Raw genomic sequence first — 23226 nt, 5'->3', positions numbered from 1 at the left:
TTATCTTTTTTTTGTATATGCTGCTTGAATGAGTTGTTAAAGATTGTGCAGAAATATTCAATCCAAACATAAACCAACAAAGAAATCATTTTTTTTGAGTTTGTTCATACTTAACATCTCTTTGTTAGTTTTCTTGAAGACAGTTTATACTTGAACAAAAAGTCCATCAAAATGTTACAGTTGAAAGCAGGTCTGCTATGTATTAGTAGTATAATCGGTCCATCTTATGTGAATACTTGCTTAAAGCCTTCACGTATATCTGTTATAGAAATCTGCTGAAGATGTCTCTAGTCTAGATGCCCATCTCTAGCTACTTGTTTTTTTCAGGTAAAGTCTAGGTGATGTCTTTCTTAGAATTCTTACCCTATACGCACATCTTTCAGAAGCCTCAACAGGTGAAACACGTAATTCTGTGTTAGCTGGCTCAACTCTGCCTTACATCTTTTACAGCTTCTCCCTTGATCTCGCGCTCTGTTTTCCTTCACAGTTGCCAAAGTTTGGCTTTCATTTGATTCAGGACCTTCACTTTGTATGCTTGTATGTTAAATTGTTCTGTTTTCTGTGCATAATTGCACATTAGATTCCTCTCATCAAGAAATGCCAGGAAACAGAGAATTTTGTTCCAAGCAAATCATTGATACAGGTAGCTCATTTGTCAAATAAATTCAGCAGTCGTAGGAGGCATTAGGGTGGGTAATCTTGTTTATTGATGGCTCTTTTAGCTCCGCGATAAACACATTGAACAGTCAGATTTATAGCCTACGCTTATTAGCTGTCATAGCTCCTTAAGATTCAGGATTCTATGTTGGTAAATTTAATTTGACTTGATTAGGTTTGTAACTTAATATAATTCACTCTAATCTCTTACTACATAAATATTCAACCAATTCCAAACAAACCATCAACCATTATGTAGAACTCGTACAAAGTAAACAACTCTTAAAACGATTATCACCTTAAACATGTGTACAGTAGCAAAACAAAAATAAAAAATAATCGCCGTTGCCGGGGATCGAACCCGGGTCACCCGCGTGACAGGCGGGAATACTTACCACTATACTACAACGACATTTGTTGCTCCTTATTTCCGAGAAAATATACTAATTGAATACATTACTTGAATTTATTTTGTGTTGTTACTTGTTAGTTTAATTGATGATGGGAAGAATACAGATTATTTCACCAAGGATTTTCTGCTGTATTGCCAAAAATCACATCACCAAAGGTAAAACCGATGCTTTTGTTCTTTCAAAAAAAAAAAAAAAAAAAAAAAACCGATGCTTTTGCTTAAGGTAATAAATTTGATCCCTTTTCTGTATGATTATTTAGGTTCTACTATAATACTATGTACTTGAATTTTCTGTGCAAATATTAGCCGGTTTGTAATTGCTTCGTCAAAATCTAGGGTTTAACATTGATTAATTGAATCAATATATTTAATCTTCTCTCTCTTAAATGCGTAGTAGATTATCCTTTAAACCCTATTGTACTCTAAAATTGATTGAATTTGATCAATTAGTTTGTGAATTTCGCATTTTATTTAGACCTTGATTTCACTAATTATGTCACAATTTCACGGTATTTTTAGCAATTGTTCTCGTTTAATCGAGTGGTTGTATCTAAATATAATGTTAGATCAGTAAATTAATCATACAAGTATATAGAATATAATCATACAAATTGTCGGTTCATTTTCGCATTATTTCTTTGATTTGTTTATTACTCTGTAGTTACTTGCAATGATGATTGTGATCTGCTGAAATGTAATGCTGGATTCCCAATTGTTTTATCAGTCTAATTTTGTGAAACAATTCTTGTGAAAATCAGATTTACCAACCTCAAGAAGAAGAAGTTAAGGTGGAGAAAGAAAGTAATCAGGATATGACGAAAGAGTACATTGCTGCTGCAAAACGGCTGGATAATGGAACAGTGGTTAGTATTCTTTGTTCTGTATATGTATTTTTATCAAAGGTCCATATTCTCCACATTTCACTATGTCGTGTTTTGCTGAGCTTGAGTGATGGCATTTTTTTTTTTTTCCCACCTAACAGTTTTTTTCTTCTTAAATAATCTGAAGAAAATGCATGCATGAAACAAAAACACTGAATTTGTCTGCATAATTTACTTTAACAAAAACAATGATGAGTATAACACTACAAAATTTGGTTGGAGGGAATTGTTATTGTTTAGCTCCTGACTTCTATTTTGCCTTCAGCACCTTATGAAAATAGATTAAGGAAGCAATATCTTGTGCTTAACCCTAATCAACCGAGTTCTGAAATCACACCAGGTGTCGTTTATCATTTAAATTGTGCTTGCACATTATAATTTGATCTAAAATCAAGTTTTCTTCCATGTGGGACTTGGTCCTCCTTATTTCTTCCATGTGGGACTTGGGATGCATATTCCCAACAAAGTACATATTCGTAGCATCTAGGATATGAAAAGAGGAACGTGTATAATTGAATTCAGGCTGGTGAGCAGGTGAGGACACCTATCTGGGAGACTTTGCTTTGGAAAGGGGTCCTGACTCATGGTCCGGTAGAATGTGTTCATGGCATTGAGACTTGAGAGTAGTATGAAACCTAATTTTTGTTGAGTTAACGCATGCATCACCGGGTTAAATGGGCCTGCAAATGAGCATCACTATTCTCTGATTTTGGCACACGTCTTACTTTGGCTGGATTAGGTAGGGCTGGGGTAGCAGCCCTTGGTTGCATATTATGACAACCATCATTTCTTGGACCCTAACAGGCTTAGGGCAGGGAAATCACAATAGAAAACAGTCGAACACCATAACCTGACTGCATCAATAGAAGAAGTAAAGTGTACCATCTAGGTAGGGAAACTCAGCCATCCTTGTGCAATGCTGAAATGGAAGAGAGAGTTTGGGGAAATAAAGGAAAAAGGGGAGATACTTTTTGGAGTTTAATTGAGTAAGGAGATGAGAATACTTTTTATAAGATTTCTAAAATGCTCGAAATCATAAAAGACGAGTAAGAGAAAGGAAAAGCTAAAGGGAAGGAGAAACAGAGTGAGCAAATAGGGATGAGCGCAACTCAATAATAGATTTCGACAAGTTTCTTTCAATAAATAAGTACTCAATCAACGTGGTTCTATGACAATTATGAGAAAGTCGGGCTAATTAATAGCACCTTTAGAATAAAAATTTAAACCTTATAGTTATGCTAAATTTATAATTAAGTACTATTTTTTAATGTTTGTATAACGAGAGAGAGAGAGAGAGAGAGAGAGAGAGAGAGAGAGAGAGTACAACCTATAATAAGATTGAGATAAATAGGTTTTCTTATAAACGTGTAACCAAATAAAGGATGTATATATGTAAGTAAGACTTAACTATAAACTTTGCAAATTTGTAAGGAAAAAAAAAAAAAAAGAGAAAATGAATTATATACCACTCAAAAAGAGATTACTAAAAGACATTACTAAAGAAAGTAAATGGGAACACGACCCCACGGATAAACAATTAGGATAAAGAGAAGATTTTCACAAATGCGAGAGAGAGAGAGAGAGAGGGAGAGGGAGAGGGAGAGAGTAAATACAACCTATAATTTTTAAAGTCATTCAAAGGAAGAAATAAGGATAGGAAGGAAAGAAAGAGAGTTAGAGATAACGACTTCACGCACCTTATTTAAGATAGCAAGTATGACCTATAAGACGTATTTAAGAGAGAGAGAGAGTAAAGAGGCAAGGCAAAGGGGAGGGAAAGGGAAAGGGAAAAAAAAGAGGTATATTTAGGGGATAGTGTAATGGAAATGTGGGACTTTCTCCCCTCTCACATGCTTCCCACCACCTTTTTTTTTTTAATTATTATTTTTAATTTGATCCCTTTCTTAACTCACATCCATTTCACTCTACTATTCGAAACTAATGGAGCACTTTGTATAAAACGAGTGAGTAGTCGTTAGTACTTTTAGAACTTGTTCTCTTCATGTGAAATAAAGAGATCTGATATGATTTTAATAAGGTCGGATATGAATCTTAATTATATAGTCTGGTCTAATCAGATTTATTAATGTGATAAAACCTTTACCACATTTTAATACTAATCTATAAAGAAAAATATTATCAAATTAGATCTTATTAGATTCGACTCATCATGTACTTTGAATATATATAATTTTCATAATTTTTTTAAATACATAATTTACAATATTTAGCAACAAGTAAATAATAATAAACAGTTTTGATCTGATATGAATGTATTAAGATTAAGTAATAAGTATCTGAAATAAGTTGAATAGAACAAGTCCTTAAAGATAACTATATAATCAACCAACTCGATTAAAATTCAAGTAACTAGACAACCTATTAATTAATGTTACTTAGAAAACAATCTTGAAGATAATGATCAAGTGTATATAACTTATACTTGTAATTATTGTAAAAAAAAAAAAAAATTTAATTATCATAAATTTGTACTCCGTAATAAACATGTATCGAAAGCGTTTTTGACTTTTTTTTTTTATTATTATTTTTATTTACTCCTACAACTAGTAAACTTTATACGTTCTTAAGAGATTCAGACATGAAGGCTAACAATTACAGTAAATTCCAGATTCCCAGCTATCCATGATGACATGTACAATTCCCTGCAGTGCAATGTTATAGTTGTAGATTTTTGAACTTAAAATTGTGGCAACAAGCAACTCAATCGTGATATATATAGAATTATAGACTAATAATGTCAACTCAATCCTGACATAAGGCTTTTCTTGCTTTTTTTTTTTTTTTTTTTTTTGAATAATTTCTAGCTCTTATTTCTATCAAGAGACATTTCTATCAAGAGACATCATTGAACTACTACCTCCGTTAATTTTCATGTGCAACTTTGGAATATTTTATATCTCACAAATAATACCCCAAAGTTGCACATAAAAATTAACAGAGGTAGTATTTTCTCTGTGTTTTTTTTCCATGCATCATTTTGATTGCACGGACTTTAACCCAATTTTTAAAGTACAGAGAGATAGAGAGAGAAAATAAAGAAGGCTCGTGATATTTGAGAGAAATAGTGTGAATTTATTAATTAAAAAGGAAAGTGATGCACCTAAATTGAAATTTTCATTACTTAGAAATTTAAAAAGTGATACTCCATCTAAAAAATGGTGGAATTAATTTATCTAAAGACTTTGACTTCTCAACAACCACATTGAATAAATCAAGATGACCTATATTCTGCAATCATGTATGGCGTAAAGACTTTTGACTTCTTCTCAATTTAAGGACTAAGGTAGCAACCACGCATTCACACGGGGCTGCCTAAAGTAAACTAAATTAATTTAATGATTGGAAAATGGAAGTGTTCTTTAGATACTCCACAACTGGTTGCATAATAAATGTTAATGTGAAAGATTAAATAGAGTTTGGTGTACAATTTGCAATATTGTAACTTTGTAAGCTGTTGATCTTTTCTTCCAATTATGTCTATTTATTGGCATTGGTTTAGCAGAGCTGAATCACAGAAAATATACCAAACATTGTTTTTTTTTCTTGGTGCATATACAATACAAATTAAAACATATAAATACGCCTGTTTTCTTCCTTCAACCCCTAGAAAAAAAAAAAAAAAAGAAAAAGAGAGAGAGAGATGGATCTTGCAATAGTTCTCAAATCAATAGACACTTGTGTAAAATTGGCAGAATCTCCCATCGTGAAAAAAATAATATCTTCTTGGAGCTATAATTCAGAGCTTAAAAAAATAGAAAAAGCCCTGAAAATCATAACCAAGATTCTCCTTGATGCAGAAGAGCAAGAGAGGCATTCGATGCTACACATGGACCGAGAATGGTTTGAGAATCTGAGGGATGCTGTGAAAGAAGCAAATATCCTGTTCGATGAGGCTGCTACCATAGCTTACCGCAAACAACTTAAGCCTGGTGGTAAACGGAGCAAGCAGGTATTCCTTTTCTTTTCTTCCTTCAACCAACTGGATTTTGCTTTTACTATGAAGCATGAGGCTACGAAACTTATTGAGAGGTTAAGTGAGATTGCTAGCAATCGTCGTGACTTTGCCTCTCCATCACAGGGTTCTTTAGGGAATATAACAACAATTTCTAAGAGAAGGGAGGATAGTCACTCTTTGTTACTTGAAACGAAGGTTATTGGAAGAGACAAGGACAAGAAAGCAGTGTCTGACTTGTTACTTGTTTCTAGTGTTAGTGAGGATTTTTATTTTGTTTCAATTGCTGGGATAGGGGGATTAGGGAAAACCACTCTTGCTCAATACGTTTACAATGATACGGAGATCAGCAGCAAAATTTCATTGACATTGTGGGTTTGTGTTTCTGATCATTTTGATTTTGAAACGATTCTCCGGAAATTGTTGCAGTCAGTAAAGCCTGAGAACTATGACCACCTTGGGATGCACCCACTATGTTGTCTAGTTCAAGAGCACATTTTGAGTAAAAAGTTCTTGCTTGTTTTAGATGATGTGTGGAATGAGAATCGTAAGCAATTGTTGAAACTGAAGAACTTGTTGATGAAAGGGGGAAAGGGAAGTCGAATAATAGTCACTACGCGCTCTATGAAAGTTGCTAAAAATATAGGAGACGTAACGTATGAACTTAAGAGTCTATCTGATAGTTGTTCATGGAAATTGTTTGAGAAATGGGCATTTACTACTGAGGATAGAAAGAACAGGAAGCTGGTTGAAATTGGGAGAGAGATTCTAAAAAAGTGTGCCAAACTTCCCCTAGTTATAACGACTGTTGGAGGCCTTCTTTATGGTGAAGGTGAAGAGAAATGGAAGTCTTTTAGAGACACAGACCTAGATAAAATCACGCAGGGTGACGATAAGGAAAGCATATTGAAAGTGCTGAAGTATAGCTATGACAAACTTACAGCACCGTTGAAGCGCTGTTTCAGTTATTGTGCTATATTTCCTAAGGATTATAGAATAGACAAGAATACTTTGATTAGTATGTGGATGGTGCATGATTTCATAGAGCCAGATGCTGGTTGTGTTGAAGATGCTGGAAAGAACTATTTTATGACTTTGTTGCAAAGGTGCTTCTTTTATGATATTGAAGTAGATGAATTGGGTGAGATTACTTCATGCAAGATCCACGATCTAATGCATGATGTAGCTCAAGGAGTAGCTGAAGAAGACATACTAGAAGTAAATTCTAATATTGTAAGCCAATTGAAGATAAACGCTAGGCACTTATCTTTAGGCAATATTGACATCCAAAGCTTTTCAGCCTCTGTGGATCAGATGAGACACTTGCATACAATATTTTTATCAGGGAAGATGAAAGGTGCTTTTAACCTTTCATTGGACACTGTAAAAGTATTACTATCCAAGGCAAGTTACTTACGGTCTTTGAGCTTATGTCACATGAGTATTACAGCCTTGCCTAGGACAATAAATAAACTGTATCATTTGCGACATCTTGACCTATCAAATGATGAATTGTTAGAGTGTCTCCCTGAAGCTGTTTGCTCGCTACTGAACTTGCAGACGTTGCTGCTAAAGAATTGTACGATGTTAACAGAGTTGCCAAAGGACCTGAGTAAACTCGCACTTCTTAGGGAATTGGATATATTGGGTTGCAGCAAATTGACTCATATGCCTACGAGGTTGAATAATTTAACTTGTCTTCATAGGCTATCAATGTTTGTTGCAAAATTCGATCCTTCAGGATCACCTTTTGGAGGCAAGCTACAAGACTTAGAAGCTCTCACAAATGTCAGGGGAAGTCTTGAAATTCGTGTTGATGGAGATCTTCGTGATGTCGCCCCAGGCACCAAATATGTTAAAGGTATGGAACATCTCAAAGAACTTTCTGTATTCAGGTGTACAAAATTATTGCTGGAAGACCTTCAGCCCCATCGTGATATTGAGAGCTTCCAATTGTATGATTATTGTGACGATACATTTCCTATTTGGGAATCATCATCGGACTTGGAGAAATCCCTTCCGAACCTCATCAAGTTCTCCCTTCATAATTGTAGGTTGCAGCAAGTCCCTTTGTTGGGTCGATTGCGTTGTCTTAAAGTCCTTAAACTCAATAGCTTAGATAATTTGAAGTACTTAGAAGAGGGTACAGATGAACAATCTGAATACTTTCCTCTCCTTGAGACACTTCATTTAAAATATTTACGTAATATGAACTGGTATAGAGACTCCTCCACTCCACAAATGTTAAACCCAGTATCACATCCTTTTAATCATCTCTCCTCGATGTTCATATACAATACCAGAATAACCTCCGTTCCTCTGAGTGCTAAGTTGAAAGTACTGAAATTGACTGGTAATGGCAATTATAGGCCATTTAGACTTCAGTGTGACCAGTGGAGACCTGATAGCCTACTTATAACACTACACTTCAAAGATGTAGTGACAAGTTTGTCAGAGGTGATTGATGGGGATTTATTTTGGCGCCGCCTCTCCACCCTTGATAGGTTGGAAATTCGAGATTGGAGGTATCTAGAGAGGCTAACTGGAGCGGGATTCCAGCATCTTACTTCTCTCCGGAATCTTAAACTCTGGGATTTATACAAATTGGAACATTTAGAGGACGACATGCCTTGGGAATCCCTTACCAATCTCTGTACCCTGCATTTGCTCAACCTCCCTGAACTGCGGAACCTTCCACAGGGAATCCAGCATTTAACATCTCTTCAATCCCTTCACATCGTTGAATGCCACAAATTAACTGTATTACCACAAGCCATCCTTGATCTCACTTCCCTAACTACACTTACTATAAAGAATTGTCAAGGCTTGAAGGAGAGGTACCAACCGACGAACGAAGAAGATTGGTCCAAGATACAACACATCCCTCATTTTTCCATTGAATGTAAGCATATATTATAATACTTTTTCTCCTATTTATACAACTCTTCATTCATATTTGTAACCGTAAATATTTAACTCATCAATTTCCTTGCATCTTCCAGAACCAGAGTGCCATTTCAGCCAACTTTGGTGATACAGATCAAAGTATGTTCAAGTCTGCTACAATAAAGCATGAAATCTGTAGATGATTGACAGCAAGCTAAGAAGGCTAGCTTGGACTGCGTTGAAGACAACAAGTTCTAGAAGAACTTGTTCTGCGAGTTCCAGCAAGATGCTAGAGAGAAGAAAACAACATGAATTCAATCCAGGTCTGCAAACTTAAAAGTCTTTTATTAAGGTTTTGTTAAGTCTATTTTTGCTAGGATTGTTGTAAATATGTGTTGGTTAATTATGCATGAGATCTATTAGAAACGTGATAAAGCTTGGCAAGCTAAGTATAATCGGAAGTTTTATAAAAGTTAAGTTTTAATTTATGGAAAAGATCTTTGGGAGAATTTATCTTATAAAATTTTATTTAAAAGATATTAATTTTTTTCTAAATTATATCTTTGTTCGATTTTCTTATAGATTTTCATAAAAACATTCATTTCATATTGGGTTTTATTAAACGGCGGCTTTAATGTTTATCTTTTGGAAACCTTACTTGGCTTATGAATACTTCTTATAAATAGAGTTGTTCATATGCCGAGAAAAATTGTGAGTTTATGCGTGAAAATCTCAAGAGTTCTTAAGAGTAAGTTTGCCAAAGTTAAAGCTTTATCATATTAGTTACGGGTTTCATGTGTTGCTTTTCAATCTCATATTAGAGTCAAGTGTTTGTATTGTAGGCTTCTATTTTGAAGCCGAGTTTTGAGTTTTGAGTGCTCTGGGAGTCGAGTGAACTTGAGTTTGGGAATTAAGTTGGGTATAGAATAGGGTTCTCTCGTGTAGCAAGCTCAGTTTGGAACTTGTGAGTAATAGGTTGCAATTTGGTGTGTTGCCCTATTATAGTGGATTGATTTGGTTTGAAATCCCTTGAGAGGGTCGAGATTTTACTTCCAGTTGGGCCCTGAAAGGTTTCCTCGTAAATATCGTTGTCTGCTTTGCAAGTTCCTATTTAGTTTGTTTTAATTTTCGAAAAAAAAAAAGGTCACTTAGGAACTCACTACAATCCTCCTCCCCACTTGTAGTAGTTCATCTCTATTAAACAATTGGTATCATAGTAGGTTCTCACATATAACAAGTAATTTTGTTGAGTAAGGGTCTGTTCTCAAACGTTGAAATTCAGTTCATTTCAATTCAGGTCAGGTCAGTTCAGTTCAATTCAGCTCCTAATTTTCTTCTCTTATAAAATATTCATTTCAGCTCAGCTCAACTCAGTTCAGTTCAGAGTTCAGTCAATGAGAACATGCCCTAAGTTCATGAGGAAAGATGAATTATAAAGAGAAGCTTGAAGAAGGGTATTCCATCTAATGTCCACTGATGTTCCACGGGAAGTTTTACACTTATTGGAAGAATGGGATGAAGGAATGAAGATCTTCATCAAGGCTGAAAATTACTAGGTTCAAACTGTTAATGTTTTAAATTAATATACGTGCAAAAATATGGGGTCATGGCCGGGATTACTCGTTTAGTCAAGGGTTATTTGTGTATTAGCTGGCCACACCACACACAAAAGTTGCTGAATATATATAAAAATATTTTTAAGAGATATACATGTCTATATATTATTCATAGGAATTTTATTAAACTTGGTATAAAGTAGGAAAGTATTATTTTTCTAATACTTTTTGTTAAATAAATTTAATTTTCGACTTTACCCTCCCACACGTTAATATATTCACTTGTTTTGGAGTAGTAATTTATCTATAGTAATATATAAAGAGAAAGAACTTTTTGATTGATAAATTTTGTTTTTCCTAAAATAACCTTTCACATTTTAAATATAAATTTTTTACCAAAACAAGTGCAATTTAAAAGCCAAAACAAAAAAACAAATCTATCATAAAATTTATAACCGCCCCTCTTATTTTTGTCTTTGAAAAAAAAAAAAACTACCATCTGTAAAATAAATAAATAAATAACCATCCACACTTCTTTATGAGTTATGACCATGTTTTGTGATTTATATATAATGAAAAATATAGTCATATGGAGTCTTGTTAGATCACGGTATATTATTTTCAAAATATCAACTTTATATAATTTTTTCATATTGATAATTAAAGATATTAACGGTTGAATTTTTGCATTGACAAACGTGACTAAAGAAACGTGTCAACTAAAAAGAAACGGAAAAGTATTTTACTAGAAATAAAGATAATGCTCAAAAATATTAAAATAGTACTTGTATAACATGTTTTGAGCTGATTAGTAGATAAAAATAATGAGGTTAGATACACAACAAGAGAATTACCTAATTTACCTTTACCTTTACCTTTGCCTTTACCTTAATGCGGTATTGACAATTTGACATACTCTTTTGTCTCTTACAAAAATGGAGGGATTCTAGTGATCTAGTCACATTCGAGGAGTAAAGGTAAAATACAGTCTTTCAACTTTTGTATTTGTGCACTTTTAGTCCCTTTAAACTATTTTGTGCACTTTTAGTCCCTTATTCCCCACACTTGGTGTTTTACACCAAAAAGTTAAGGGACTAAGCCTAGTCAGCAAAAGTTGATGGACTATGACTCATTAATTTTTTTTATCCTTTTTTTCATAATTTTATTTAAAAACACCCCCATATTTTACACTTAAGTCATCCCAATTTCCTATTTTACCCTCATATGTTGCCAAATAATTCTTGCCCCCCCCCCTTTTTTTTTTTGCTAAACACCCTCTGTCATCCGTTTGCTCAGAGCTCTTTCTTTCTCTTGTTTTCCAAAGAAAAACCTCATTCTCTATCCTCAATTTCTTCAACAATTAATCAATTTTTTGTTAAAAAAAAAAGTGAAGATCAGCCTTCTCCACACTAATACGAGTAGAAGGAGTATAATTTTTACACAGTTTTCGACAAATTTCCCCAAAAATATTGACTGTTTTCCCCAAATTTTATCAAATTTAGACTACTCCAAAATTCAAATTATTTTGTAAAAAAAAAAGTCGACCATTTTCCCCAACATTTTCATCTCCTGAAATCCGACTACATTGCTCCCAAAAATTCAACATTGGCTGCTTTAAAAAAAAAAAAAATCGTCTTTGGTGTTACTAATGTAGAGCAACGAATTTTCAGGAAAGTGAATTTTTTAGGGCTTTAATTCATCTATGTTTCTTGATATTTAATCTGATTTTTTGTTGTAAAAAAATTAATTTTGGCTAAAGATTTGAAGAGAAAAGAAGAAGAAATTACGAGGCGTTTGGCATGTGGGAATGAGAATTGGGGGAATAAAGAGTGGGAATGGGATTGGGAATTTATGGTTGGGAATTAGTAAAATATGTCAATTACCTTGTTTGGTAGCAAAGTGAGAATATGTAGGGAACAAATAACAAATTTACTAAAATAGTCTTACTAATATATCGTTCACACCCCTTTTCATTAATGGCAATGTTGTCATTTTATCCATTTTTCAATTCTCATCCCTTAATACCAACCCCTGCCAAGTATTATTTTGATGGTAATTCAAGCCTTTTTATTCCCAATCTCATTCCCTCATCACAATCTCATTCCCATCAAACAAACATGGGATTTTATGATAAATGGGATTAAATTCTCATTCCCATATTCTATTCCCACTAACCAAACACCCCCTTAGGGTTCAAAAAGGGAAAGCAAAGAGAGAAGAGGGGAAAAAACCAGATCTAAAAATTGAGGAGAGAGAAAGATGGGAGTAGCTCGGTCCCTAAACTAATAAAAAGTTTTTTAATAAATTGTGATGAAAAAAAAAAAAGAGTCATGATCCCTAAACTAATGCTGACTAGGCTAGGTCCCTCAACTTTTGACCGGAAAACACCAACCTTGGTGGCAAAGGGACTAAAAATGCACAAAATAGTTCAGATGGACTAAAAGTGAACAAAAACAAAAATTGAGGGACTGTATTTTACCTTTGCTCCACATTCGAGTAATAAACTTGAATAAATAATACTCAGTAAATCATACACATTAAAAAAAAAAAAAAAAATCTAAAGAGGGCTCTAAAGTAGAGTAACATTATGAACCATCCACCATATCATGGGTTGGTTACGTGTGTTCAGCCTTGCTCGTCACTTCAGAATCTGTACTTTTATTGCTCGTTAATTAAAACGCCACCATTGAATTTAAATGCTTAAGGTTGAAATCTTACTAACGAGACTGTCTGATTGAATTTGAACTTAATTGAACTAAACTTATCTAAGCTTGTTCGATATGATTGATTTTCAATCGAGTTGATAAAAATTTATTAGACATTATTAAAATTTATTAGATCCAATTGAAATTATTAAAACTTAGTGAAAATATAGATTCCTTTGCCTTTGTCTTCATAAGGCCAGGTTTACTAAACTAATGGAAAGATTCTGATTTACTAAAACAAAGTTTCACATAAAAAATACAAATTATATTATTTCTCAAAATTTGAGTAACACGTATCAAACATGAGTTCGTTACGTGGGTTCAACATTGATCGTTAATCCTTTACTAAATGCCACTACCGTTGGGAGAAAGACACGTTGATCAACTGTATCACTCCAAAATTTCATTAACATGACTCATCTCCATTTCCATGTGCACCCAATTATATAGGAGATCATAAAATCCCCAAATCTATAAATACACAAACAAAGTGTAACATATTTTTTCATCAATCAATATTATCATTCAACCAAGCATACAAAATACTAGCCCCATTAAAACCTTGAAATTTTACATATTTATCCTTCACCTTCAAGTTATTGATCATAATATACTATACATTAGTATTTTTTGAGAAACAAAGGACCAATTTCGTTTTTTCGACTTGCTCGTGTCGTTTTATCTTTAGGATCGAATTTTATAGAAGATGAACAACACAAGAACATGGGTAGTAGCATCAAGCATTGCTACATTTGAGGCCGTAAAGGATCAAAATTGTTCGAGGTGGAATTACCCTATTATGAAATCAATTCAACAACATGCCACGAAAAGCATCCGATCATTTACAAGTGATCATGCTAAGAGAGCTTCAACCTCAAGTGTTAAATCCCATAACATTGTTATGAATAGCAAGGATGAGAAGTTGAAGCATTCGGATGAATCCCTTAGAAATGTTATGTACTTAAATTGTTGGGGTCCTAATTGATCGATTAGACGAAAGGCTACCTCTTTTTTTTTTTACACGTACATAGAATTAATATAAGGATGTGTTCGATGCTTCACAAAAGAAAATGTCCGATTGTAAATAGAGTTTGCAAAAAAAAAATTACTTTTTATTTATTTATTTATTATTTTTTTTTTTTTTACGTCACGTCTATTTGAATTGCAAGGAAGAAACTCTTTCTCCATATAGTATTTTCCTATATATTCAAAATTTGTTATATACTCCCAGGTGGCCGGATCCGGGTGTACAAGCTAGTAAAGTAGTTCCACACAAGGGCAGAATAATTAAGAATCATTATTAATAATACGTATCATACGTAAAGTACTTCATCAAAAATTTGAAGTTTACATTAATCCTAAAATTATACTATTCAATTTTAACTCAAGTGCCTAAAAATAAATATGAAATGAATAACATTAAATGAAAATACAAGTTAACCTTCCAGATAAACGAATTTTTGTTAATCTGATGACATTTTTATAAATATATTGAAAAAACAGGGTTATTTATTCAGTACTTTTGGTAAGTTGTCCAATTACTGTTTGCTTTTTACTTTTACTGTTTGGTGAGGAAATTACGCATGTACCCCTCAAGCAGTACATGAAAAGACGCATATACCCCTACACTGGTACTTGAAAAGACAACTATACCCCTAGATAAACAAATTTTGTTTATCTGGGGAATTGACTGTGTATTGCTCTAACATTAAAAAAAAAATTAATTATACAAATACTTTATGTATAACTTAATTATCCGTATATGACTTGAACTAAACTGACATAATTCAAATTGATTCAATATGACAATGTTAGTTGAGACGAAACCTATAAGAGGGGGGTGAATTGTATGTGAGTTCCTAGTGACTACTTTGCGGAATATAAAACGAGATGTAAAGGAACTTGCAATGCACACATAATTTTACGAGGAAACCTTCCAAGGCCTAAGTGGAAGTAAAATCTCGACCCTCTAAGGAATTTCCAAAATCAAACCAATCCACTATAATAGGGCAAACACACGAGTTACAACCTATTATACTCAGACCTTTACTCACAAGTTACAGATTGAACTTGCTACACAACAGAACCTATTCTACCCTACCTAAGTCCCTGACTTAGATTCACTCGTACTCCCTGAGTAATCTCACACTCAACTTCAACCTTGAAGCTTACAAAACTGTATGAAAATATATAACTCACACACCTAGGAACCCAACCGGTACAAACAATTGACCTCTAGTATATGAAAGGAAAGCTGCACATGAAATCCGAAACTAATATGACAAAGTATGAACTTGAATTGGCAAACTTACACAATTAAGCATACATCGAATTCTTCACGCATTAACTCACAAGAAAATGTGAAATGAGATTTCTACAATTTATACAAGACTAGCTCTTATAAAAAGTAGGGTTTTTAAAAGGTAATTTTGTTATTTTACCAAAATCTCAAAACATGGTTTTATGTAAATCTTTTAGAAGAAAATCTTTTTAGAAAAACTTATCAATGATAATCTTATCAAAAGAATAATATATTTTGATACAATCAGTTTTTATGAAATAAAATCTTTTAAAAAAATATTTTCATAAAAATTTATCTTTTTGAACTTTCCTATTTTAAGCTTGTCAAGCTTTTGTCATGTTTCTAATAAATCTCATGTGTAAACCTGCCAAACATATTTACAGCAAGTCAGCAACTCTTAAAGAGTAAAAACTTAACAAAACTAAATTGCCTCGTCAATATATTGTATTCTAGGATTCTTGGGATTCACGCAGTCCAGGATTAAGTTCCTGATGTCACTTGATTTCCAGGTCTCAACTGGAACTTCGCAGGCCAAGTTGTTGTGAAACTAGATGTCTTCAAGGCAGACCAAGTTGAAGTTCTCAACTTGTTACCTCCATGTTCCTGTTAGGAAACTCGATTAGTTCTTGTAAGAGAATTCTTCTTCTATCTTCTTTGACTTTCCTTGAAATTTCCTGGAGTCTTCATCGTTAGGTTACTGTTAGAGATATGTGTTATCGGAAAATATATGTGTGATATTACCCTTGAACAAGAGCTAGCACTATTATGGGAGAAGATGAGGCGTCGTAATATTTCCAAAGAAGAGAGATCAAAGTTCGTTTCTGAGGCATTGCAGAAAATGAAGGGTAAAATACCAGAAATTGTTGGCTCTCATATCTCATCACGTGTATTGCAGACATGCGTTAAACATTGCTCAGATGCCGAGAGAGATGTAGTGTATGAGGAGTTTGTTAGTGGACCAACTCAACCAAAAGCTTAAGCTTATGGTTGAGGCCCAGAAATATGTTTTATACTCTATCACTCCCCCACACATGAAAGGCCCTTTGGACTTGAAATGTGGATGCAACACAGGCCCAACCATACCTGGTGCGAATCAATTCCACTTTGAAGGAGGGGCGGATGAGATTCGAACCCGTGACCTTTGTGTCACGCTGGCTCCGATACCATGTTAGTGGACCAACTCAACCAAAAGCTTAAGCTTATGGTTGAGGCCCAGAAATATGTTTTATACTCTATCATGATAGATATTATATTTAGGATAATATTTGTCACAAGTATAGGATATATTTAATGTATATTTTGTATGTTTATCGTATCTAGGAGTCCTTATCCTAGCGTTGTAAACTCTATATATTTGATCAAAGGTACACACTCCAGATTGAGGAGTTTTCCCGATATCCAACATGGTATCACAGCTTTAGGTTTTAGATCCAATTTTTTAATTTTTCTGCTTCCGCTTTTTCCCTAATTCGATCACCGCCTCACATCAATGGCTAAAGATGACGACAATTCGTCACCACCGCCACCTTCATCCCTTGAGTTTCATCCTGCCCTCACAGTAACGAACATCAAGAATTCAATCCCACTGACCCTAGACTATGAGAAGGTTCAATATTCAAGATGGGTAGAATTGTTTGAAAATCATGTTTGTGCATATGACGTTCTAGATCACATTGACCCCAAAACATCTCGTCCTTCCAATATTTCTAAAACTTTATGGAATCGACTTGACGCGATCGTCAAACAATGGATCTACGGCACCATATCGAAGGACCTTCTTGAGACTATTCTTGGTCGTAAGTCTACTGCTCAACAGACTTGGGACCGTATCAAGGACATATTTCAGGATAACAAGAGTACGCGGGCGGTGTACCTTGAAACTCAACTGAACGCAATTCATCTAGACGCCTACCCTAACGTCACCGCGTTCTGCCGGCAGATTAAGAGCATTTCTGACCAATTAGCGAACGTCGACTAGCCCATCTCTGATCAGAAATTGGTGCTCCGTCTCGTCGCCGGTCTTAACAAAACGGATTATGACACCGTTGCAACTATGATTGCCCAAACTGACCCACTGCCCTCTTTTAATACGGCCCGTTCTCGTCTTCTTCTCGAAGAATCGCGGCGAAACACCAATCACAGCAACCCCCCTTCATCCTTTGTCGCACAGCAACAAAGCTCCGCATCATCCGAATCCTCCCAACAACAACCAGCTGCACCCGGCGGAGGACGTGGTGGCGGAGGTCGTGGGCGCGGCGGGGGTAAGGCCGGTCGCGGCAGGGGGCGCAGCCAGGGGCGTGGTGGCCAAGGAGGCCAAGCTCAGGGTGGACAGCAGCAACAATCCCAACCCTCGCAAGCCCCTACTTCTCAGCAACCTTCTGGACCGATTGGTCAAGGTTGGGCCCAACAGGGCACTTGGCCCAATCAACGGTATCCGTGGCCTCAATGGGCAACTCCACCAGCCCCCTTTCCAACTATGGGCCATGTTCAGCATAGGCCCAGTGCACAAACTCAACATCAGCAGGCTTATTACAGTGGTTCTCCTGTGTACGATCAGCCCATGACCCCAACGGAGCTCGGTAGTGCTTACTCAACACCTGGATTGTCCCCACCGGATAATGGATGGTATATGGATTCGGGAGCTACTTCTCACATGACCCATACTTTCGGTAATCTTCTTCCCTTGTTTCAATTAAGCACTAATAATCATATTTTAGTAGGAAATGGTCATCGCATTTCAATTACTGGTTATGGTCATTATAAATTCCCAAATAAATCTCTTGCCCTTAAAGATGTCCTCCTTGCCCCTCAAATTATTAAAAACCTTATTTCAGTCCGTAAATTTACCTCTGACAATTCGGTTTCTATTGAATTTGATCCTAATGGTTTTTCTGTGAAGGACCTTCGAACGGGGAGGGTAATCACCAGATGCAATAGTTCGGGGGATCTCTATCCTATCACTAATACTGATCCAAGCACATGCCTTGCCACGTCCCTCACCACTGTCGCTCCTACCACTTGGCACGAGCGCCTAGGACACCCGGGAACAGCTTCTATAAGCTACCTTAAAAATAATAATTTTATTAGTTATAATGAGGAGCTAGACTCCAATGTTTGCATTTCTTGTCAATTAGGGAAACATGTTAGACTTCCTTTTTCTCTTTCGAATAGTAATACTTATTGTGCTTTTGATATTATACATGCCGATTTGTGGACATCTCCTATTCGTAGTAGTAATGGTCACAAATATTACCTAGTGCTTCTTGATGATTTTACTCATTATGTTTGGGCTATTCCTTTAGCATCTAAATCTCAAGCCTACCAAAGCTTTCTCATATTTAGACAATATGTTTTAACTCAGTTTGAACGGCCTATAAAATCCTTTCAAAGTGACCATGGTCGAGAATTCGACAATGACCCTTTTAAAAAAATTTGTCTAGAAAATGGTATGGTTTTCAGATTCTCATGCCCTCACACTTCTTCCCAAAATGGTAAAGCTGAAAGAATGATCCGCACTATTAACAATGTCAATCGCACTTTACTATTCCATGCATCCCTACCCCCCTCTTATTGGGTTCATGCCTTAGAGTCCGCTACATATCTCTTAAATATTTTGCCAACCAAGTCCTTAAATAACTTGACCCCGACACAGGCTCTCTTCCACACTAACCCATCTTATGATCATCTTCGGGTTTTTGGACGTCTATGTTTCCCAAACTTGGCCGCCACGGCTCCTCACAAGCTTGCTCCTAAATCTACCCCTTGTGTATTTTTAGGATACCCCTCTAATCATCGTGGTTACAAGTGTCTTGATCTTTCAACTAATAAAATTATTATTTCCCGTCATGTGGTGTTCGACGAGTCTACCTTTCCATTTAAAAATTTAGCTCCTTTCAAATTAAAGGATTATGAGTTCCTTGGGTTTGATGACCAATCCCGTCTTCTTTCTCATCCCTACCTCCGAAATAAACTACAACCAGCAGGCCCAGCTCCTCATCAACCCAACCCTCTCACTCCTCTGGTCTAACCTTGTCAGCCCTCACCTGGCCCAACTTCCCCATCTCCCTCCCCTGGCCCAAACCCGCCAGCTCACCCCTCTCTCTTGCCTACTGGGCCAGCGCGCGCTGGATCCTCAGCGGCCCAATAAGTGAGCCCCCCTTCCCCACTTTTGGGCCAGCTCAGTCCGCCCCACCTCAGCCCCCCCCTTATCTCCAAACACAACCAGCCCATCCTCGCCACCTACATATTCCCCACCATCTATGCGTGGCATTCCTCCCCTACAACCTACTCGACCACCACCTCCGTCCCCACCTATAACCCGCAGTCAGCGGGGCATATTTAAGCCAAACCCGAAATATTGCAACCTCCCCGTTCAAAAATCGGGACCCCCTTACATTAAATCACCTCTTCCAAAATCATATAAACAAGCTTTAAATGACCAAAATTGGAATGCGGCGATGAATGATGAGTATGGTGCTTTAATTAAAACAGGGACATGGGATTTGGTGCCTAGACTTGCGGGGGTGAATGTTGTTAATTGTATGTGGCTATTTAAACATAAATACAAGTCTAATGGTGATCTTGAAAGGCACAAAGCTCGTTTTGTATGTGATGGCAGGTCGCAGGAAATTGGTGTGGACTGTGATAAGACGTTCAGCCCGGTAGTTAAACCGGCCACTATTCAAACTGTTCTGAGTTTAGCATTGGCTAAAAAGTGGTCGATTCATCAATTAGATGTCAAAAATGCCTTTTTACATGGTGATTTGCAGGAAACTGTTTACATGCATCAACCTCCAGGTTTTGTTGATCGGAGGGCACCCTCTCATGTTTGTCGGCTCCGCAAGGATCTTTATGGTTTGAAACAAGCTCCCAGAGCTTGGTACCAACGCTTTGTCAGTTTTCTTATCAAATTGGGCTTTGTCATTACTAAAAGTGACACTTCTCTATTTACTTTCCAGCAGGGTGATGATATGGCATATTTGCTCTTATATGTTGATGATATTCTTTTAGCTACCTCATCTGACAGGTTGCGCACATGGATCATCTCTTAGTTACAAACTGAGTTTCCCATGTCTGATTTGGGGCCTCTGAGTTATTTTTTGGGTATTGCTGTAACCCGAAAACCTTCTTATATGCTACTTTCGCAGGAAAAGTATGCACAGGAGATTTTAGAGCGTGCAGGGATGGCCTCTTGTAAGCCTGCCGCCACTCCAGTTGACACTAAGTCCAAACTTAGTGCAGATACAGGGCCACCTTTTCGGGATCCTACTTTGTATCGCAGTTTAACAGGTGCTCTTCAGTACCTCACTTTTACCAGGCTAGATATTTTCTATGCGGTGCAACAGGTGTGTCTTTTTATGCATGATCCCCGGGAACCTCATTATGAGGCATTGAAATGCATTCAACGTTATGTTCAGGGTACCATTGATCACGGTCTACATTTATATCCTACTGTTTCACATCGATTGATTACTTACACTGACGCTGACTGGGGAGGTTGTCCCGACACCCAACGTTCCACATCGGGCTACTGTTGTTACCTTGGGGACAACCTCGTATCCTGGTCATCTAAGCGTCAACATACTTTATCCAAGTCGAGTGCAGAAGCAGAATATCGAGGCGTCGCAAATGTTGTCTCTGAGGCGTGTTGGCTCCGTAATCTTCTCCTGGAGTTACATTGTCCTCTACGGCAGGCTACTATTGTTTATTGTGATAATGTCAGTGCTATCTACCTTTCAGGCAACCCCGTACAGCACCAACGCACCAAACATGTGGAGATGGATATTCATTTTGTTCGAGAAAAGGTTGCGTTGGGACAAGTTCGGGTTCTTTATGTTCCTACTAGATATCAGTTCGCAGACATTTTCACTAAAGGCCTACCGCGGGAATTATTTCTGGAATTTCGATCTAGTCTTAGCGTACGACCTCCTCCCGCTAAGACTGCGGGGGTGTGATAGATATTGGCCAATTGACCAATTTGGTAAAAAAAACACCTTATGCGACAAATTGGTAAAAAAAAAAAACATCAGGCGACAATTTGGTAAATAAAAAGCACCCCGACGACAATTAAGCCAATAATTTGATCGGAGTATCATTTAGTCAACGCGTGTTACACACACTTGTTTTAAGCGTCTCATACCCTTCTTATCATATATTTTTTTCTCTTTTTTCCCTCTTAATTAATTTCCTTTACTTAATTCCCCAACTACTCGGTTTCCTGTACCACTCCTCTTTTGGCTTCTTTTATTTTAGCTTTTGAGAATCTAAGATGCTTTTGAGAATCTAAGATATTATTAGTTAAATATTTATGTGATGCCTACAATTAAATTTCTGTAATAGAGGTACAATAATTAATTCACACACAAACATATATATACAAATTATGAAAGACAAATGGGAAAAAAAATTAAAATATAAATTTGAGTGGTTCAAAAAAGGTCTGTCATTGAATTAAAAAGCAAGAATCTTGTTCTTCAAAATGTGACCACATGCAATAAGTACTACAACAAAATAAGGACAACACAGCCAATTACAATAATTCCATCCCAAAAAATTGACTTCCAGTACTTCAAAACAACAAAACACCAACACCATCTGCACTATTGGCCGAAATTAAACACTTAAACATCAAGTTTGCAATCCAGACAACTTGTTATTGAGTTGGTTGAGATGGAATTTGGCCTTGACTTAGGACAATTGGTGGTGTATATATAGAGCCACTGAAGGAAACTTGGCCCCCATCTCCATACAAAATACCAACCCCAAGTGGTGCTCCTCTTCCCTTCTTTCCTCTCCCTCTGGTTGTTGTTGCTCTTGCTTCCATCCATGGCGTCGAGGTAGACCCACGACCAGTGCAAGAAGAGTGTTGTGATCTTCCTTGCCCTTTTCTAGTTTGGTTAGCATAGTCTAATGGGGTTGGAACATTGGTTTGAATCAGATGTGGTATACTTCTTCCTACTCTGTTATTTCCTCCTTTTTTCCTTCCTCTTGCCCATGTTTTAGCACCTGCACTTGAACCATTTTCCTACGAAGAAACATAACATATTACTTGTGTAAGTAAGCATATTATGAATATATTAAGGTAAAAAAAATACAATATATGTACATATATATTACTTATCCTTACCCTCTCAGGTTGGGCAGGTTGTGGACATTTGTTTTTGTAATGTCCAGGTTCTCTACAATTTGAGCACTTGTTTGGCATCCCCTTTCTGTTGTATTTATTCTTCTCCTTAATAGGCTCATCAACATCTTTTATTCTGGCAGTTTTCCTTTTTCCAGGACCTTTGTTGATGATGTGAGGTGGCAACACTAAACCTTCTCCTTCTTGATTCCAAAATGTACTCCCTGGAACTGGTTGCAACAGATTATGATATGTTTTCTCATAAGTTGCAGCATTATACCAATGTGCTAAGTAGTCTTCAGGTTTGTGTTTCATGTATAATATTGCACTCATAGCATGAGCACATGGTATGCCCGTTAATCCCAAGATCTACAACTGCAAGTTCTTTTTTGAAGGTCAACAGCATGCCCAACTCCTCTGTGGATTACTTCAAACCCTGTTTGACAATCTTCACCATTCCATCTACAGTCACATTTATTCTGCTCTTCATAAGACTCTTGTAACTTTTGACTAATCCTAGGTGCAATTCCAGCAACAAATGTGTTCACGAGTCTTTTTTTTGCCCTCATTCTCTCCATTAATGCAAGCCTAATATCCTCTAGCATAGTTACTATGGGTTTATACCTAGCTAGAAGAATAAAACTGTTAAAGGTTTCTGCCATGTTATTGTCAACTACATCACAAGAAGAGTGAATTTTGAATTTAGACTTGCAAAATGTTTCGGTGTTTCT

At 36.2% G+C, this 23226-nt stretch overlaps 2 protein-coding genes, 1 long non-coding RNA gene and 1 other non-coding gene across 7 annotated transcripts; 2 read left to right on the top strand and 2 right to left on the bottom strand.

Annotated features, from left to right (window-relative positions):
- Positions 1–997: 997 nt before the first annotated feature.
- Positions 998–1069, bottom strand: TRNAD-GUC (transfer RNA aspartic acid (anticodon GUC)). The gene has a single exon. It is a non-coding gene; the product is annotated as a tRNA-Asp (tRNA).
- Positions 1070–1188: 119 nt separating this feature from the next.
- On the top strand, positions 1189–10563 carry LOC145627264 (putative disease resistance protein RGA4). Of its 4 annotated transcripts, XM_081679661.1 has the most exons (5): positions 1189–1292; positions 1828–1932; positions 5769–8825; positions 8926–9132; positions 10169–10563. In XM_081679661.1, coding segments are annotated over exons 3-4 (3039 nt in total). In that variant the 5' UTR covers positions 1189–1292; positions 1828–1932; positions 5769–5788; the 3' UTR covers positions 8928–9132; positions 10169–10563. The 4 variants fall into 4 exon arrangements, with proteins under 4 accessions (XP_081535787.1, XP_081535788.1, XP_081535786.1 ...); XM_081679662.1 differs by lacking the exon at positions 1189–1292 and having other exon boundaries at positions 1397–1932; XM_081679660.1 differs by lacking the exons at positions 1189–1292; positions 1828–1932 and having other exon boundaries at positions 5401–5920; positions 6050–8825.
- Positions 10564–16861: 6298 nt separating this feature from the next.
- On the top strand, positions 16862–17350 carry LOC145628129 (uncharacterized). Its single transcript, XM_081680445.1, has one exon. The coding sequence runs from the start codon at positions 16862–16864 to the stop codon at positions 17348–17350; it is 489 nt and encodes a 162-aa protein (XP_081536571.1).
- A 4446-nt stretch (positions 17351–21796) lies between these two features.
- On the bottom strand, positions 21797–22728 carry LOC145629319 (uncharacterized). The gene is made up of 2 exons (XR_014111638.1): positions 22499–22728; positions 21797–22396 (listed from the first exon to the last, which is right to left on the bottom strand). It is a non-coding gene; the product is annotated as an uncharacterized LOC145629319 (long non-coding RNA).
- Between the last annotated feature and the right edge of the window lie 498 nt (positions 22729–23226).

This window comes from Chenopodium album, chromosome 4 (assembly GCF_948465745.1).
Source record: "Chenopodium album chromosome 4, dcCheAlbu1.1, whole genome shotgun sequence".
NCBI classification, from domain to species: domain Eukaryota; kingdom Viridiplantae; phylum Streptophyta; class Magnoliopsida; order Caryophyllales; family Amaranthaceae; genus Chenopodium; species Chenopodium album.
Note: the sequence above shows the minus strand (reverse complement) of the source record. Positions and strands in the feature narration are given on the sequence as shown.